The sequence below is a fragment of the Lytechinus pictus genome, chromosome 12 (assembly GCF_037042905.1).
Source record: "Lytechinus pictus isolate F3 Inbred chromosome 12, Lp3.0, whole genome shotgun sequence".
Classification (NCBI taxonomy): Eukaryota; Metazoa; Echinodermata; class Echinoidea; order Temnopleuroida; family Toxopneustidae; genus Lytechinus; species Lytechinus pictus.
This window is the reverse complement of record NC_087256.1, coordinates 15103418-15122728: the sequence shown is the minus strand read 5'-3', so window position 1 is coordinate 15122728 and position 19311 is coordinate 15103418. Positions and strand designations below refer to the sequence as shown.

The following is a 19311-nucleotide window of genomic DNA, read 5'->3' as shown; positions in this document are numbered from 1 at the left end:
AATGAACTGCTGTTTTCGACTCGCTGTACGGCTGCCATAGGGAAAATGTGACTGCAGCATTATTAACATTGTTGGATTTGGCTTGATAAGTCATGTCATATGATCCTTACCACATTTTTGTTTGAATTTATATAGTTTTTCTTTTTTTATTATGATTCCCTTTCAGAGAATGGTTCAACTCAGGGGTAAACTATAAAGAGACATTTTATATTGTGATTAGAAATGTACAAGCCACTGAAGAAATATCAAGCCCCCCCAAAAAAAAAACACACGAAAAAAATGATTGACACAGAAAATTTGCAAGATAAGCAAACTTATGTTGCTTTTAATGGAAGCTTCTTTATATAACAATATCATATTGCTTACAAAGTACACTTGCATCTTGCAGTCCTAAAAATAGAAGTCTGAAGAGCGTACAGTAGGAACAATATTATAATATATAGATTATACAACACATCTTATACTAACACGCAACAACTGATTTTAACTTCCCAAATAACATACGTTGCATGCATTCTGCCGCAGCAGAATCCCAATGTACAAAAGAGATTAAAAATCAATTCCTGAATTCACAAGGCAACCAACTTTTCTTTTGCTCTGTTGAATTCTATTGATTTTCAAGATATATTCTGTGATATTCGATTTTCCTATAAAAATATTCCTGATAAAACAAAGCAACCAATTCTAATTTCCAGCCTATTAAACTCCAAATACAGGTCAACCCGAGGAAGTCCTTATTAAGTTGACTTTACATCTAACATGCCTAAGCCAGATAAATTTTTACACAAGGGCCCTGTCTAACAGAGTTGCGCTTGATCCAATCTACCACAACGCTGCAAAGTCAGCAACTCCAGCATCTAATATGCACGTTTGTTCAAAATGTTTTCTAGATGTGATGTATAGGAATATTGTATACTCATACATTCATTATTTTTTTGACAATTTGGTATGCTCTTTGTTTAAACAAGACAGTGAAAAAATCTTGTAGGAAAAATTATGTCATATGATGTTGATGGATTTCCATACAGTTGAGGTTGATCGGACCAATCACATCTCTTCGCAAGATGGACCCAGATTATGCAAAGCATGTGTTATACACTTAAAGTCAAACAGATTACTGGTGTCCAAAAAGATCCGACATAGGCAAAGGTACCTTGACATGTATACTGGTATGCTATACCAATTGAAACTCTGGAGATGTGTCCTGAAGCTGTTCATAATAAGTTAGATATGCATTACAAATGACTGGAACACTTATTTTTTAGCAAAATGAGATACCCCATTTGAATAAAGTGGGACTAAGTGTCCAATAAATCAAATCTTAACAAATAGTTTCAAAAGTTTTCCACCATAGCTGACAGGAATGGAAGTGATGAGGAATCTGATTAGCTAACAGAACATGTTACACTGTACAGTTATTGAACACTTTTATGAAAATGTTTTGGTTTAAGGCAATTTTCATGATCCTGAAGGCTGTCAAGACATAGAGACTCAGGCACTGTAATTGAAGCCATTCTGAATTTTTTAATCAATCTCAATCAATCACAGATCTTTTGTAAGGAACCTGTTGCAGAAGGGTCTAATTGTGGTTTCAACTTCGCACATTATCCATTAATTTCAATCTTGATATCAGATTTCATTCTTTTATAAAACAGATGATGAATTCCATGGTTTCATGCATACTTTCAGTTTTTCATGCCATTTTATCTGTCTACATTAAATGACGTATTGAATTATAAATGCAATATGAATACAAAGTACTGTGTAGATCCATGCACTACATACAGTATCAAATTTAATTACATCTTGGTAGATGTAATAAAATGTACACTGCAAATGAACTAGACACTATTTGCAAATGGCTAGCTCACATGCCTCAATGTTTTCATCATTAAGGCTACTTTCATATTAAAAATAGTATCGCATTTTAGGTCTGCATTTTGAACAAAAATAGTCTATTCCTTTCTCATCAAAGCCACAATTGGCACTATTACTACATGTACATGCAAATAACCCCTGTCATGTTTTGCATACACATATATACCTCTTTTTCACATTTAAAATGAAATTAAAGCAGGATATACCATGATTTTTCTCATCATGTAAACATTTGTCATAACAAGATTTATAAGTTTTGCTTTCTATTTACAAACTATACATAGTTACAGCTACACTACACACTCCCTTAGTATTTTTTAAATGTTTTTGCAAACTCAAAATGGATGTATAATCTGCAGTTTGTTAATCCATAAAAGCTAAAAGTTACTCTATAACCGTGGGTTCAATAATTCTTGTGTTATTTAGGAAGGATCTTGGCCAGATTTTGGTCCGAGCTTGACGATGTGATATATGCCTGCTCCATGAATGCAACAACCAATCATCAAGCTCCAAGATCAGACATCATTCTATATACAGTCCTTTAGTTATTGATTTATTTCTGCGTCACTAAATACTCTGCACATTGCTGAGTGAAACCAAACTGCTATCAAATATAGAAGAGCATCTTGCAGCAAATTATTCTGAAGTAATTTAGTTGACTCCTTCCCACCATTAAACAAAATATCTTCAAGGTGTATAAAGGTATAAGCGACTTCAGATCTTTACAACAACTGTAAAAATGCTGCAATACTTTTACACTATTCACAAATTCAACAAAATGTCTGTGTTCTGATGACCTGAAGAGTCATGTCTGTAAAATTTTGATCAGTTATTAGGAATTTGAAAATTACTAGAAGTTTGGAAGGAGTGAAGGGGGCAGATGTAAAACAAAGTATTTTCCAAATATCTCGTAATCAGTCTTTTTTTTTAATTCGGCTAAATACAAACTACTCATATATATCATACATATTTACACTAAGTATCAGTGAGTTTGTCTTTCTTTTATTCCAGAGTAAATAACACAATTATGGACTGTGTTTCTGAAAATTCTTCTTTTCAGACTTTGCTTGGATTTTTACTGACCAAACAATATGAATATTCTGGGACAATCCATTCCAATATATAGTCTCACAAATCTGTCAATATATACTATTCAATGCTAACAAAAAAGTGAATTAACATAGAAGATGGGGGGGGGGGAAGACACCAGAAATAAGAACCCGACATTGAAACATACGCCCTAAAAAATGGATTTGGAATTTAAACATGAATATTCAAATTACAAAATGACACATTCACCATGTAATATACAGAACTGTATGCTTTTTTCCCTATAATGCAGTGGACCATGTAAATCCTGCTAGTGTAAACCCATCTCAGATGGAGCTGTATCCCAAATTTCAATTGACCTCACTAGTCACTACTGTGTACAGGCAAAGGTACTTTGAAATATGCCAGATATTCCAAAAGGTTGGACATTCAAATGGACATGAACAGAAACACCGTGGAAATCGGTGAAAATGGAAACACATAGTCAATCAATTAGCTTCATACTTAATGCATTCATATCAGACATTATAACCATGTATACGGTAGTCTAAATGTACAGACAATGTTGATACTGTTGGAATCCACACTCTGATAAGATTTCTGCTTCCTTATTATTAAGGCACATGATACAAGAATAGTACTAAATGGTTCAGTGTCTCTTGGTTCGAGAGCGAAGTTTTCGGGTGATAACGGTAACTGTAGAGCCCTCGGATGGTTTGGCCTCGCCCACATATTGTCGGCTGATCATCTGTAAGGTGGGGAATGGGGAAATAAGAAGAGATAGAGAACATGCATCATTAATGAGACAATAAAATCAATCTTAACCTGCATGTACAGAAAAGAGAGAGATAGAGACTCAAAAGACAGAAATAATTCTACATTCATAAGAGAAAGGGTGCATAACTGAACAAGCCACACCTACGGTAGACTACGCATAAGTCGACCTTCCGTTAGATAATCGCCTCACTCGAATCATTAATTCAGACCAGAATATGTACACATGTGTTACTTTAACATCTTAGTAAAATTTCACCTACGTCAAACAGATTTCTGTGGCTCCAAGAGATTTTACCTAGATTCACCTACATTTACATCGACATTCACTATAAAAGAAGATCTTACATTGGTATATTCCTGGTTCAAAGATCTTGCGAAATCTAAACACCAACATTTTTCACCTGAATGAAAAAGGTACATCTTTTGAATGAAATGGTTTTGAGCAAAATGAATTTGTTTGAAGTTTCCTCGTTCCCACACAAGTTGATCAACTTACTTCTTTGTATGAATTGAATTGAGCCATTTGGTGAGGGAGGGAGTTGTAGATCAGAAGGAGGTAGGGAGAATGATTTTCTCAAATATAAAGAATCTTACCTCGTGAGGGGAAGCTTCAAATGGAGCAGAAATATCAGTTTTGTATAGCTTCCTCTTTCTCTTCTGCCTCTCTGGAGCCAGGGACGGGACAAAGGTATCCATCTCAACGGCCTTGGGTGGGGACGGGGAAGGGGGCTTCTCAACCTCTGTGGACGGTGATGCAGCACCTGTAGCAGTGTCAACCAGTCGTTTGGCTGGTCGGACAACAGATGGAGTTAAATTTACAAAGCATGCTGATGATTCGACTATGGTGTTGCAATGGCAATGAATGTTGGGGTTTGGTGTCAGGGAAAGATATTAGTAATTGGAGGTTACCGATGAAGAGCAGGGGTGGAGTATGCAGTGATGAAATAGAAAAGGTTTGCCCAGAGCAGGAGCAGGGGTGGCATATACAGTGATGAAATAGAAAAGGTTTGCCCAGAGCAGGAGCAGGGGTGGAGTATACAGTGATGAAATAGGAAAGGTTTGCCCAGAGCAGCAGCAGGGGTGGAGTAAACAGTGATGAAATAGAAAAGGTTTGCCCAGAGCAGGAGCAGAGTATACAGTGATGAAATAGAAAAGGTTTGCCCAGACCAGCAGGGGTGGCGTATACAGTGATGAAATAGAAAAGGTTTGCCCAGAGCAGGAGCAGGGGTGGAGTATACAGTGATGAAATAGAAAAGGTTTGCCCAGAGCAGGAGCAGGGGTGGAGTATACAGTGATGAAATAGAAAAGGTTTGCCCACAGCAGGAGCAGGGGTGGAGTATACAGTGATGAAATAGAAAAGGTTTGCCCAGAGCAGTAGCAGGGGTGGAGTATACAGTGATGAAATAGAAAAGGTTTGCCCAGAGCAGGAGCAGGGGTGGAGTATACAGTGATGAAATAGAAAAGGTTTGCCCAGAGCAGGAGCAGGGGTGGAGTATACAGTGATGAAATAGAAAAGGTTTGCCCAGAGCAGTAGCAGGGGTGGAGTATACAGTGATGAAATAGAAAAGGTTTGCCCAGAGCAGGAGCAGGGGTGGAGTATACAGTGATGAAATAGAAAAGGTTTGCCCAGAGCAGGAGCAGGGGTGGAGTATACAGTGATGAAATAGAAAAGGTTTGCCCAGAGCAGGAGCAGGGGTGGAGTATACAGTGATGAAATAGAAAAGGTTTGCCCACAGCAGGAGGAGGGGTGGAGTATACAGTGATGAAATAGAAAAGGTTTGCCCAGAGCAGGAGCAGGGGTGGAGTATACAGTGATGAAATAGAAAAGGTTTGCCCACAGCAGGAGCAGGGGTGGAGTATACAGTGATGAAATAGAAAAGGTTTGCCCAGAGCAGTAGCAGGGGTGGAGTATACAGTGATGAAATAGAAAAGGTTTGCCCAGAGCAGGAGCAGGGGTGGAGTATACAGTGATGAAATAGAAAAGGTTTGCCCAGAGCAGGAGCAGGGGTGGAGTATACAGTGATGAAATAGAAAAGGTTTGCCCAGAGCAGTAGCAGGGGTGGAGTATACAGTGATGAAATAGAAAAGGTTTGCCCAGAGCAGGAGCAGGGGTGGAGTATACAGTGATGAAATAGAAAAGGTTTGCCCAGAGCAGGAGCAGGGGTGGAGTATACAGTGATGAAATAGAAAAGGTTTGCCCAGAGCAGGAGCAGGGGTGGAGTATACAGTGATGAAATAGAAAAGGTTTGCCCAGAGCAGGAGCAGGGGTGGAGTATACAGTGATGAAATAGAAAAGGTTTGCCCAGAGCAGGAGCAGGGGTGGAGTATACAGTGATGAAATAGAAAAGGTTTGCCCAAACCAGCAGGGGTGGCGTATACAGTGATGAAATAGAAAAGGTTTGCCCAGAGCAGTAGCAGGGGTGGAGTATACAGTGATGAAATAGAAAAGGTTTGCCCAGAGCAGGAGCAGGGGTGGAGTAAACAGTGATGAAATAGAAAAGGTTTGCCCAGAGCAGGAGCAGAGTATACAGTGATGAAATAGAAAAGGTTTGCCCACAGCAGGAGGAGGGGTGGAGTATACAGTGATGAAATAGAAAAGGTTTGCCCAGAGCAGGAGCAGGGGTGGAGTATACAGTGATGAAATAGAAAAGGTTTGCCCAGACCAGCAGGGGTGGCGTATACAGTGATGAAATAGAAAAGGTTTGCCCAGAGCAGGAGCAGGGGTGGAGTATACAGTGATGAAATAGAAAAGGTTTGCCCAGAGCAGGAGCAGGGGTGGAGTATACAGTGATGAAATAGAAAAGGTTTGCCCAGAGCAGCAGCAGGGGTGGAGTATACAGTGATGAAATAGAAAAGGTTTGCCCAGACCAGCAGGGGTGGCGTATACAGTGATGAAATAGAAAAGGTTTGCCCAGAGCAGCAGCAGGGGTGGAGTATACAGTGATGAAATAGAAAAGGTTTGCCCACAGCAGTAGCAGGGGTGGAGTATACAGTGATGAAATAGAAAAGGTTTGCCCAGAGCAGGAGCAGGGGTGGCATATACAGTGATGAAATAGAAAAGGTTTGCCCAGAGCAGGAGCAGGGGTGGCATATACAGTGATGAAATAGAAAAGGTTTGCCCAGAGCAGGAGCAGGGGTGGAGTATACAGTGATGAAATAGAAAAGGTTTGCCCAGACCAGCAGGGGTGGCGTATACAGTGATGAAAAAGAAAAGGTTTGCCCAGAGCAGGAGCAGGGGTGGAGTATACAGTGATGAAATAGAAAAGGTTTGCCCAGAGCAGGAGCAGGGGTGGAGTATACAGTGATGAAATAGAAAAGGTTTGCCCAGAGCAGGAGCAGGGGTGGCATATACAGTGATGAAATAGAAAAGGTTTGCCCAGAGCAGGAGCAGGGGTGGCGTATACAGTGATGAAATAGAAAAGGTTTGCCCAGAGCAGGAGCAGGGGTGGAGTATACAGTGATGAAATAGAAAAGGTTTGCCCAGAGCAGCAGCAGGGGTGGAGTATACAGTGATGAAATAGAAAAGGTTTGCCCAGAGCAGTAGCAGGGGTGGAGTATACAGTGATGAAATAGAAAAGGTTTGCCCAGAGCAGCAGCAGGGGTGGAGTATACAGTGATGAAATAGAAAAGGTTTGCCCAGAGCAGGAGCAGGGGTGGAGTATACAGTGATGAAATAGAAAAGGTTTGCCCAGACCAGCAGGGGTGGCGTATACAGTGATGAAATAGAAAAGGTTTGCCCAGAGCAGGAGCAGGGGTGGCATATACAGTGATGAAATAGAAAAGGTTTGCCCAGAGCAGCAGCAGGGGTGGAGTATACAGTGATGAAATAGAAAAGGTTTGCCCAGAGCAGTAGCAGGGGTGGAGTATACAGTGATGAAATAGAAAAGGTTTGCCCAGAGCAGCAGCAGGGGTGGAGTAAACAGTGATGAAATAGAAAAGGTTTGCCCAGACCAGCAGGGGTGGCGTATACAGTGATGAAATAGAAAAGGTTTGCCCAGAGCAGGAGCAGGGGTGGCATATACAGTGATGAAATAGAAAAGGTTTGCCCAGAGCAGGAGCAGGGGTGGAGTATACAGTGATGAAATAGAAAAGGTTTGCCCAGAGCAGGAGCAGGGGTGGAGTATACAGTGATGAAAAAGGAAAGGTTTGCCCAGAGCAGGAGCAGGGGTGGAGTATACAGTGATGAAATAGAAAAGGTTTGCCCAGAGCAGGAGCAGGGGTGGCGTATACAGTGATGAAAAAGGAAAGGTTTGCCCAGAGCAGGAGCAGGGGTGGAGTATACAGTGATGAAATAGAAAAGGTTTGCCCAGAGCAGGAGCAGGGGTGGAGTATACAGTGATGAAATAGAAAAGGTTTGCCCAGAGCAGGAGCAGGGGTGGAGTATACAGTGATGAAAAAGGAAAGGTTTGCCCAGAGCAGGAGCAGGGGTGGAGTAAACAGTGATGAAATAGAAAAGGTTTGCCCAGAGCAGGAGCAGGGGTGGCGTATACAGTGATGAAATAGAAAAGGTTTGCCCAGAGCAGGAGCAGGGGTGGCATATACAGTGATGAAATAGAAAAGGTTTGCCCAGAGCAGGAGCAGGGGTGGAGTATACAGTGATGAAATAGAAAAGGTTTGCCCAGAGCAGGAGCAGGGGTGGAGTATACAGTGATGAAAAAGGAAAGGTTTGCCCAGAGCAGGAGCAGGGGTGGAGTATACAGTGATGAAATAGAAAAGGTTTGCCCAGAGCAGGAGCAGGGGTGGCGTATACAGTGATGAAAAAGGAAAGGTTTGCCCAGAGCAGGAGCAGGGGTGGAGTATACAGTGATGAAATAGGAAAGGTTTGCCCAGAGCAGCAGCAGGGGTGGAGCATGCAGTGGGGAAATAAGAAAGAGGTGAAAAGGGGGAAATGCAAATATGAGGGAATAAGAATATTTAGGAAAGTGATTTATAAAACAAAGGGAGGTGAAACATGAAATTAAACGATCATATTGAGCATATGATAAAAGCAAAACAATTAAAAAGCAATGCAACAGAAAATGAATCCAAATGCAATAGAAATAAGATGCGATTAAATCAATATTTCTCCCAGTATAAGAGTTAGTATACATTTCCAATTATAGGTGAGTAAGCAGACAATTTATCATCAATGCATTTGAAAAATAAGATCAATGGGCGCAAAGAAAATAAACAATGCAAACAAACAAAATATGAGACATCATGCAAGGGATGAAGAGGAGAAAAATGGAACAAACATTTAGCAACTCAGCCAGGTCATAAACAAATCAATAGACAGTAGTTACTAGTTACATTGCTTTGTTGTATGAACAGAACACATATAACAAGAAGGAAGATTTCATATGTGTAGAAAAATTCTACTATAAGAATTGTTATTTCATATTTTATATTCTAGTATACAGTATAAGATATCCCCCTCTCTGTGAAGACATGAGCATTCTAATAATAATTGGTGGATACACGAGTATAAATGAGAAAAACAAGGAATAGTAACGAACAGAGAACAGCAACTTTACAAATTTCTAGAAAGCTACATGTATGAAGCTGGAATTAATAATCTATGTGATTATATAGATCTCTCTATACATAAGCTTCTAGAGCTAAGCAATTATGTTTTACATTATTCAAAGTCTAGGCTGCTGATTCACAAAGAGCAACAGGAAAGTGTGACTTATCAAAAATTTAAGAAAAAAATCAATAATGTTAACAATGATCAACTTTTTCGTGAAAATTTGGATTTGACCATTGTATGTGATTTTAGCTCCCACTCTGTGATGTTTTGACAGACTGGCTTGGCCTCTATTAGAATAAAGATACCTTTCCCAAGCCACCATAGAGAGATACTCACAATGCAGGGAATAAGTTTCCTTATCCTATTTCATTTAATAGCACTTTTGGTTAGAAGGGAAAAGACCTCATCTATAACAGTTCTATACATTCCAAGCTTACACAATAATTTTATTGATTTAGTTATTGTTTTGTTATTAGAAAGCTTTCCATGCAAGAGATCTGGCTTCATGCAAAGTAGAAAAAGTTGGAACCCCAGTGTTTTTAATTAGGCAAAAATATATAAATTAAGATTTTCACATGTTTTTAAATGGTTTTGGATCACATCGTTCACATATGAATTTCTTATAATCTTTTATTCATCTGACAATGAATTCAAACTTTGAAAAAAAAATCAATGCTAGATTTCTGCACACATGGTACTAATGTGTGAATTCATTGATGACCATGGAGAAGTATGCATTCTCCTAAAAAAAATGTGGTCAATGTAGTATTGTTGCGTACGGCTCATAATTAGGAATCAAATCTGACTCTATTAAAGTCACATCCAACTCTCTGTGAAACAGCGACAAGAACTTTATCAAGATCAAGAGATAAATACATGATAAAGAAATGGATAGATATATTGAATAGACAGTTATAGAGAGATCAGATAGTAAGGTAGTTGGAGAGAGAGAGAGAGAAATGGAGAAGGGGGTGGGGGTGAAAACCAGGAAGAGTGGGTAGGAGGGAGGGGAGAAAGGAAAAGCAAGAGGGAGTGCTACAACACAGCACATACAATTCAAGCAGTGTGGATTTCTAAAACCATCAAATCATGCACATTTACTCACCAGTATCATACACTATAAATAAGGGAGAGCATTATAAGAGAAGGAGCAAGGGGAAAGACAAAAATATGATATTTGAGCATAATTACTTCATATTTTGCATTTATTTTTTTTACAAAGAGGCAAGCTACACTTCCAGAGTAGAGATATTTGTGTATTGAAGTTAATGTTATGAATTTCAAAAGACCATTATGAAATTTACGAGTATTACTAATAGTGGAATATGTTATGAAGGTATGAACAGAAAGAAAAACCTATACATTTACTGTGAGAGTTACATGAATAATGAATGAAAAATGAATCCGAGTTTCATGCAGACGGAATAAAGGCTTTTAATTCCAAACATATCATAAGAAGTATTCCTGAAAAAGAAATACATATTTTCATTTGGACTATGGGTGACTTTTGAAGCAATCAATAAATTTAAACCTGTTTTATCAATGACCTGTATACAAGGCCTACATGTATCCGTTTATAAAGACATTTTTTTTAGTTTTCCCAGATGTGACACATGTATTAAAGGAATCTGTCAATAAATACCATGTCTTCCTTGGGTGGTCTTAGTATACACATTTCCAGGGTTCCCAGCTTTTCAAGAAAATAAAATTCCCTGATGAAGTTAAAAATTCCCTGATAATTATTCAAACCCATTCCTAGTTTTGCATGTTTTCTAAGTTCTTGGAGTGAATTACATGTATTTTCAGTATAAAGACAATAATGTAAAACTAATTAGTACCACCATAACTAGTCATTCTATGGATGCTGTTTTGATATGCAACAAAATATAACAGAGTCTGACTGACTACCATGCTTTCGACTGTTGGGCCAAACAAAATTCTGTAGATTTTTCCCTCATTTGAGGCATTTTTCCCCCTGATTTGAGGTATTTTCTATCAAATTCCCTGATTTTTCCCTGACTGGAAAAAAAGCAAAAATAATTTTCCCTGATGGGCTGGGAATCCTGATTTCACTGTATTGATGTTGGGACTGAAACACTGATAGGAATCATGATTGAAAATGAGAGGGTTACATGATTTTCGTTGAAATAGTCATCTATCACAACATTTTTGCGGGTATATCTCATTGGGCCTTTGGTATCTCCTATTACTTAACACTCACCAGACTTTCCAATAGGAGAGTTCTGCAAGTATTCATTGATCCTAGCCAGTGGGCCTCTCCTCTGACTGCTATCTGAGTGGGATGATGTCGAAGGGGATTTACCATCCTCTGGTTGGTTCTCAATCTCCTGTAAGATAGCAGAAAAAAAGGAGATGGGAGGAAAAGAAAGACAAGGGTCACGACATGGAGGAAATTACATGATAAACAGGTGAATTATGTTTTTCAGGATAAACAGTCAATTTACAGAGATTCTCAAGAGCATAAAATTCAGACAAGACTGACTGGCACAAGGAACATCCCCTCTCCTTCCCATCAAAACCATAAAGAAGGTGGATGGGGGGAGAACAGTTTGTAATTAATCTTATGCAATATATGCTTTTGTTTCAGGTTGTGAAATACTGTAATAAGTATATGGATTATAAGCAACATATTAGAAAGAAAAGGAGAGACTGATGACAGAGGCATAGACATACACAAATATGCACACAGAGAAAGACAAAGATCAAAATATGAATTTTGTCAAATGTATTAATTAAAGAAAAATGATTTTCCTTGATTTCTGAGAAAAAATTAGAAGCTCCAAAATTTTTGCTCCGAGAATATCTGTTAACTTTAAACGTCTCTTCTCTGATCCATATGAACCCTGTCATGAGTTACATTACCTCATGGAGACTGGTCTTGCTTGATGCCCTTGTGGCACGACGTGGACGACCCTTTGGTTTGACACCAACACCATCATCTCCTTTGAGCTTTTTTGAGTACTCAACGTCCTGGTCCTGAGTTCAAAGTTATTCAAATAATAATGGTTAATAAAATGAACTTTCTTAGAAAAGCAAACCAAACACATAAATGATGTCTAAGTAGTCCTTCCATTGCATTTCTTAACCCTATCTTAACTGGGCTATTTCACACCAGTATATACTGGGGAGGGGGGTCAATTTGACCCCCCCCCTCAGATCTCAGCCGCTGATTGCGCGATCGCCGCGTGTAGAGCCGACTGTAAACTATAAGACTGTATGGTAAAATTTTCAAAAAATTATTTGTTTATATATCTTTATTAATTCATATGCAAATAAGCGTATGAAATTTGCCCTAAATTTGTATTTTTGTGTATGTTTTTGCCTTTAACTCAATTTATATAGCAAGTAGAATGCTATCTTTTGGTGGGAGTATCAATCATTACATTTCTAACATATATCTACAAAAAATTGCTAAAATATAATTTATTTCTCATGCATTTTGTTTTTTTAAATTCTTATGCATTTCTGTGTTTTTTCAAACCTTTGTTTTTTATTGTTTTTTTCCGATGAACTTTGTTGGGGACCCTTTTGTGATCATAAATAGCATAAAATAAATCCATTTAAACCAACAAAAGTAAAAATAATCATACATTTATGATTTTGGGTTGAAAAACACAATTTGCATTGACTTTGTACATGGAATCACGTTTTTGAGCAATTTCGGGTCTGACATGCACTTACAAAATGTTGCGTAATTTCGGAACCACGTACCCGGGTGTCGCAAATTTGATCTAAAAAATGCGCAAGACTTGAAAGTAAAAAGTCAGAGAGCGGCGCGGTCAAAAAATGTCACACGATGGCGTAGTGACGAAATTTGTTGCTGGAAGGGGGGGGGGGGTGAAATTGACCCCCCCCCCCGGTTTAGTAAGGGTTCAACCTAGAAGGCATAGATTTTTGTTGTTCTGCTGTTGCTAAATTCTTGTTGTTGCAAGTGTGGAAATCATCGCAGAATGTGATTCTGAATTAACATACTCAGGCATTAAAAAAAAAAAACGATTAACTAAAAGTGAACAGAAAAGAAAAATGCTTTGTATCACTAAAACAACAGTATAGCAACCAAAAGCAGGAAAACAGTACAGAAAAACTCACATCGTCTCCACCTCCTCCTCTCTTTCTTGATGACCTTAGGGATGTCTTGGTGACCTTAGCAGCACGTCCCTTACGAGATGGCTTCTTCTGAAGGGGGGTAGCATCTATCTCAACTCTGATAAGGAATGGAAAACGATATCAAGTGCAGTGGATTAAAAAGATTGTAGCTTACCAGATAATTTGTTTGATTCATGTTCTAAGGAATAGGTCAGTTGCTGAAACAATGACTCTTTATATAAACATGTACACTTGTAATGTGCAGATATTCATCATGATAGAAGCACATGCGAAGTAATGAATAGGATTTTAAAACATACCAAAACAAAAGAGCACATAATATAAGTAACGATTAACGTAATGAAGGGAAAACAAGTAGCAAACAACTTATTATTATAGGAGTCTTTTGTTTCCTCTTAGGTGACATAAGTTGGGAAAGCTCCATCATAACTGGGTACTGTAACACAAAGGTTATCAATTGATCGTACGCTTGATTTTCACGATTGATCGTACATTGTAGTCAATGCAATCAATCACAGAGATGTTCTTCTACCATGATTGCAATGCTTCATGCTACGGGCCCCTGGTCACACGATCAATCAATATCCCTACACATTACTATACATAATTTTTGGGGGGAATTCAGAATGGACAGAGATTGTAGGTATGCGCACCTTGACAGGCGACCAGCCTTGTATCCCGCTTGATCCTCAGGCTCAATGATGATGATACTATCATCGTCTTCAGTGCTGGTGGTTGAGATGGTGGAGGCCAGGGAGGTAGTAGACGGCATCCCGGTGAGCTTCTTGCGAGATTGCTCATCATCGCTTTTCTCGGAGGACGAGGTGAAGTAAGAAGATTCCGTCTGAAAAGGAGGAGAAATATATTCTAATGTTTCTATGAGATTGATGCATGGAGGTACCTCCATAAATGCTGCTTAAGTGCTTAGTAACATTTTCATTACAGAAGGAAAAATAAAGTAAAGCTATTGAAATAAGCTCCATCTGATTATAAAGAAAATTTGATATTCTAATGCTCTCATGACCTGTCTAAAATAGTCAGATTTTCTTCAATATGGCTGGTTATCATCTCTCCAGGGGCCTTGGCGGCCCATTGGATCCCTGGCCTTCGTAGATTTTTTTGGGTTGCACTTGCCCACAATCATGCCTGTTAAGAACGTGCTGCTTATTGTGCTCTCCACAAGGAAAGATATGATGAAAAGGAATGTTTGAAAAGACAGAAAAGTTCTGATAAATCTACATGATATTTATGACTAACTACATGTACTACTCTCAATATCATCAAGAGGCTGGTGAAATTTAATCTTGAGATTTTCTCCAAGAGCATCATCATCATATGGTAGTGAACATTCTTTTCTTTGTAAAGTTTGCAAGGGTCATCCAATTCAAGGTTGAGACTGTCCTCTGTCAGAATCAAACTCTAAATATACAATAACTTCTGTCAATTTTCCGGTGGTCGCAAAAAACGAGTTACCTGATCTGTCTGTGTCTGCGACTCCTCAACAGAGGATGATTTTTGGGAAGTTGCTTCAAGTTTTATACCCTGAATGAAAAGAAAAGAAACATATAAAGATGAAAATATAAGTCATAATTCAGTGTCATACGCTCTTTCATTGACACCTATTAAAACTCTCCCTGTTTTTTGTTTGTTTGTTTCTGTACATCAAAACTGGGCGCGTCGTGGTCTAGTGGTTCGGACTCTCGCCTTTCAAACAGAGGTTCGTGGGTTGGAATCCTAGCCATGGCGTGATTTCCTTCAGCTAGAAATTTATCCACACTGTGCTGCACTCGACCCAGGTGAGGTAAATGGGTACCGGCAGGAAGTAATTCCTCAAAAAGCTGTGTGAACTAGAATCGGTAGACTAGCTTAGCCGGGGTAATATAGGAGCGCCTTGAGCACCTAGCAAGGTGGATACGTGCGCTGTACAAATCCTATATTATCAATTATTATTATTATTATTAAAACTGAGGTGAAAAAGAATGAACTTTTCTTTTCAGGTGTTTTCTTGTGATTGGGACCTTACATTTTTTCATACAAATATTCATAAACACAATTTGTTAGATTTTCAGGAAATCTCTTTTCCAAAAATGCTCTTACCATTTCTGTTATCTCTTCATCTTTAGAACTGAGGGATTCTTTGAGTTCTTCAATCTGCTTCTCCTTGGTCTCAACAACAGCCTTCAATTCTTCAATAGATGCCTCTTGGTCCTGTGAAGTACAACATGGCAAACATATAACAGTGAAAATATCAAAGGTCATACCCAATATCAGTAGCAAATTGAACACTGATCTGAAACAGATTATTTACAGAGAGCATCTGATATTCAGCATATGATGCCTAAAAAAACTCCTGTTCAGAGCTGCCAACCTGAACAATATCATTTCAGTGGTTTAAACGCTGAAAAATAAGCATTTTCAAAGAATTACCATTATAGGACAACACATAAAAATGAAACTTTAGAAATGATCAATTTGCATGAAGCCATCAGTATTCTTCTAAGTTCTCAGTACTAATGTCAATACTAGTTGTCAGCTTTGTCTGTGTATATGGAATAAGGACAATGTGGCCGTCACTTTTCACCTTAAGGAATCCAACTGATCCCCGACTCTATTGTCATCGTCACCATCAATATGAAAATATTGCGTGAACATACTGCAATCACTTTCTGAGCTTCTGAATATCAAAGAACAAGGACAAATATTACTTTCTTATAAAAAAAGGCACAACATTTTCTAAAAGAACCTTGATGCTTCCCTCATAACAACAACAACAATAATAACCATAATGTTACATACATGAATAAAGCACCAAATTCACTCGTGCTCAAGTGTTGACATACCTCAATAACTTTCTCGGATTCTGTTTCATTTTGTGTGTTCTTGAGGATGGTGTCACGCATTTCCTTCTGGGCTTCCTCATGCATCTTGATTTCTTCACAAAGCTGAGCCGTCATGGTCTCTCCAGTCTCCTTCACCTTAGCGTCTCTCTCCTCCAGCTGCTTGTAGAGATCCGCTATCTGACTTTCTTGCTCCTAGCACACAATAAAACGGTAAATTAATTGGTCGACGCCTGCTAACTTGAGTCTAATCAAAGTTTGCCCACAACCAGTTTGCGTACTAACCATTGTTCAAATTGCAACTAGTCCAATTTGGTCCAACTTCTAGTTGGGCTAAAAACTAGTTAGACTAAAATAAAGCTCGATCTAAAACCAATAGTATTACAGGCATTTTGTACTTGATTATATGCTTTGTGGAGAAATATTGAATAAAGATTGAAAGTAGAACTGCACGAATATTAAACTAGAAAATGTAGATATATCTAATTTTGATGTAACTACAAATTTGTAATAGACCAGGGTGCTGTTTAATAAAGACTTGTTATAATAACAAATGCATGATAAATTAATATCAGCCAATCAATCCTCCTCCTCATCATCATCATTATCGTCATCGTCATTGTCATCATCATCATCATCGTCACCACCACCATCATCATCATCATCATCATCACCATCATCATCATCATCAATCCAAAGTTTTCAATCCAGATTTGTCCCCCATGAACGGGGTGACCAGATTCACCTCACACTCACAGCAATCGCCCTCCAGATCAACTGATTTCAGTAGCTTTAAACTGTAATTTGTTATTGAAACAGGTTTTATGAAACGGGTCCCAGGATTAGAATAGGGGCATATGCCCCCCTCCTTTAGTTTATTCAAGATCTGAAAAGTCCACTTGAAAAAAAAAAAGTTGGACACAATATAAATAGTAAATGATGTTCAATTATGCAAATATTGAAATTTGATTTACAGCTATCTCCTTCTTGGAATCTGCGAGCTGTTTCTCTGCTCCTCCGAGGAGTTCCATTCGCTCCTCTAGATCATGCACTAGAGTCTCGTGCTCCTCAAGATCCTTGTGTTGCTGTAGATTTATAATGAACAAAGAGAAAGAGGGAGAGACAGAGTGTATTTAAGATTTTGGGAAAAATACCAAGCTTAAACAAAGGATCAAAGCTTGAATTTTACAGTGAATGGACACCTACAAAAGTAATAGCCACTTTGACCTGTAAGGTAAGATTCTGAAAATTAAACTATTCCTTGTTATTTATTTATTTCCTTTTAAATTTTGACAAAAAACCTGAAACTGAAATATTGATCAAAACATGTGTTGGGGTTAATTACAATGCCTTTGGTATTCACATCAAAGCCTTTTTGCTGTTTTATTTTCATATTGCTGGTTTTCAATTATTATGATCATTGGAATCGATTGTCATATTAATATAAGCTATGATTAAATTGAGTCCAGACTATTAGAAGTTTAGTGAGTTAAAATTGAAATTAAGCTGAGATAAACATCCAGCCCCAAATATCATTCTTAAGAACGATATCCCTCCTTGTTAGTGCATCAGTCACTGGAAGCTCTATTCTGGATTAAAATTTCTATCCAAATTTATCAACTGTGACATATTTTCAAATCATCTTATCTTACTTTAGATAGTTCACTTCTAGTCAAGTCAATCAAAATTTCAAAAAGTATTTTGATATAAAAAAAAATCATGATAAAACAAAATTTGTTTGTTAATATACCTGAAGAGTTAGCTCCTCCATTTCTTTCTTCTTCAGATCTAGGCTTTCTGCTTGCTCCTTTATTTCAGATTGCTGTTTTTCTATGATACTTGTCAATTCTCCAACCTAAAATAAAAGAGTATGAATATTGAAAAAATGAAATATTTGATCAATTCTACAAAACAACTTGAAGGCAAAGAGTATCTGATGTTTCAGTAATTCATTACTTCATCAGAAATCATGTTGAATGGTGTCATACTTTAGGCAGATTTGTTTGGCCTCTGAGCCCCCCCCCCCCCATTTTTTAAATGCAATTTGAAAAATATACATGTACATGTATCATCAATCACCTCATTTCATACCCCCTTCTATAAGACAAGAAGTGGAATGCCTCTGGCCGTCTCACCTGCATCACGCGATCCAATATAGCAGCAGTGCTGATTTTGAAAACTACTATAACTCGCACAAGATGTTCAGTGATACTTGGTTACTCTTTTTTCCACGTTTTATGAACTAGACCAATACACTTATAGAGATATGATGGCAATTCAACAAATACCCCCAACGTGGCCAAAGTTCTTTGACCTTACATGACCTTTGACCTTGATCATGTGACCTGAAACTCGCACAGGATGTTCAGTGATACTTGATTACTATTATGTCCAAGTTTTATGAACTAGACCAACACACTTTCAAATTTATGGCTGTAATTCAACAAATACCCCAATTTGGCCAAAGTTCATTCACCCTAAATGACCTTTGACCTTGATCATGTGACCTGAAACTTGCACAGGATGTTCAGTAATACTTGATTACTATTATGTCCAAGTTTCATGAATCATATCCATAAACTTTCAAAGTTATGATGGTAATTCAACAGATACCCCCAATTCGGCCAAAGTTCATTGACCCTAAATGACCTTTGACCTTGGTCATGTGATGTGAAACTCATGCAGGATGTTCAGTGATACTTGATTAACCTTATGTATAAGTTTCATGAACTAGGTCCATATATTTTCTAAGTTATGATGACATTTCAAAAACTTAACCTTAGGTTAAGATTTTGATGTTGATTCCCCCAACATGGTCTAAGTTCATTGACCCTAAATGACCTTTGACCTTGGTCATGTGACATGAAACTCAGGCAGGATGTTCAGTAATACTTGATTAACCTTATGGCCAAGTTTCATGAACTAGGTCCATATACTTTCTAAGTTATGCTGTCATTTCAAAAACTTAACCTCAGGTTAAGATTTGGTGTTGACGCCACCGCCGCCGTCGGAAAAGCGGCGCCTATAGTCTCACTCTGCTATGCAGGTGAGACAAAAATTATTTTCATTCATCATGTTTCATTAATAAAATGTAATTCAAAGAATTTATAATACATGATATATGGTAGAGCT

The 19311-nt window shown here is 38.1% G+C and overlaps 1 protein-coding gene across 5 annotated transcripts in view; it reads right to left on the bottom strand.

The window, feature by feature from the left end:
* Positions 1 to 296: 296 nt before the first annotated feature.
* LOC129272447 (kinesin-like protein KIF20B) overlaps positions 297 to 19311 on the bottom strand; it is a 47696-nt gene continuing 28681 nt past the window's right edge. For 4 of the 5 annotated variants that reach the window (XM_064107178.1, XM_064107182.1, XM_064107181.1 and 1 more), the window contains 11 exons: positions 17930 to 18034; positions 17154 to 17264; positions 16183 to 16374; positions 15440 to 15550; positions 14816 to 14884; positions 13996 to 14186; positions 13325 to 13439; positions 12098 to 12211; positions 11436 to 11562; positions 4300 to 4544; positions 297 to 3676 (listed from right to left, as the gene is read on the bottom strand). In XM_064107178.1, the coding sequence (XP_063963248.1) occupies positions 3578 to 3676; positions 4300 to 4544; positions 11436 to 11562; positions 12098 to 12211; positions 13325 to 13439; positions 13996 to 14186; positions 14816 to 14884; positions 15440 to 15550; positions 16183 to 16374; positions 17154 to 17264; positions 17930 to 18034 (1479 nt within the window). In that variant the 3' untranslated portion in view covers positions 297 to 3577. The remainder of the gene's footprint in view (positions 3677 to 4299; positions 4545 to 11435; positions 11563 to 12097; positions 12212 to 13324; positions 13440 to 13995; positions 14187 to 14815; positions 14885 to 15439; positions 15551 to 16182; positions 16375 to 17153; positions 17265 to 17929; positions 18035 to 19311) is intronic. The other variant, XM_064107180.1, reaches the window with a different exon arrangement.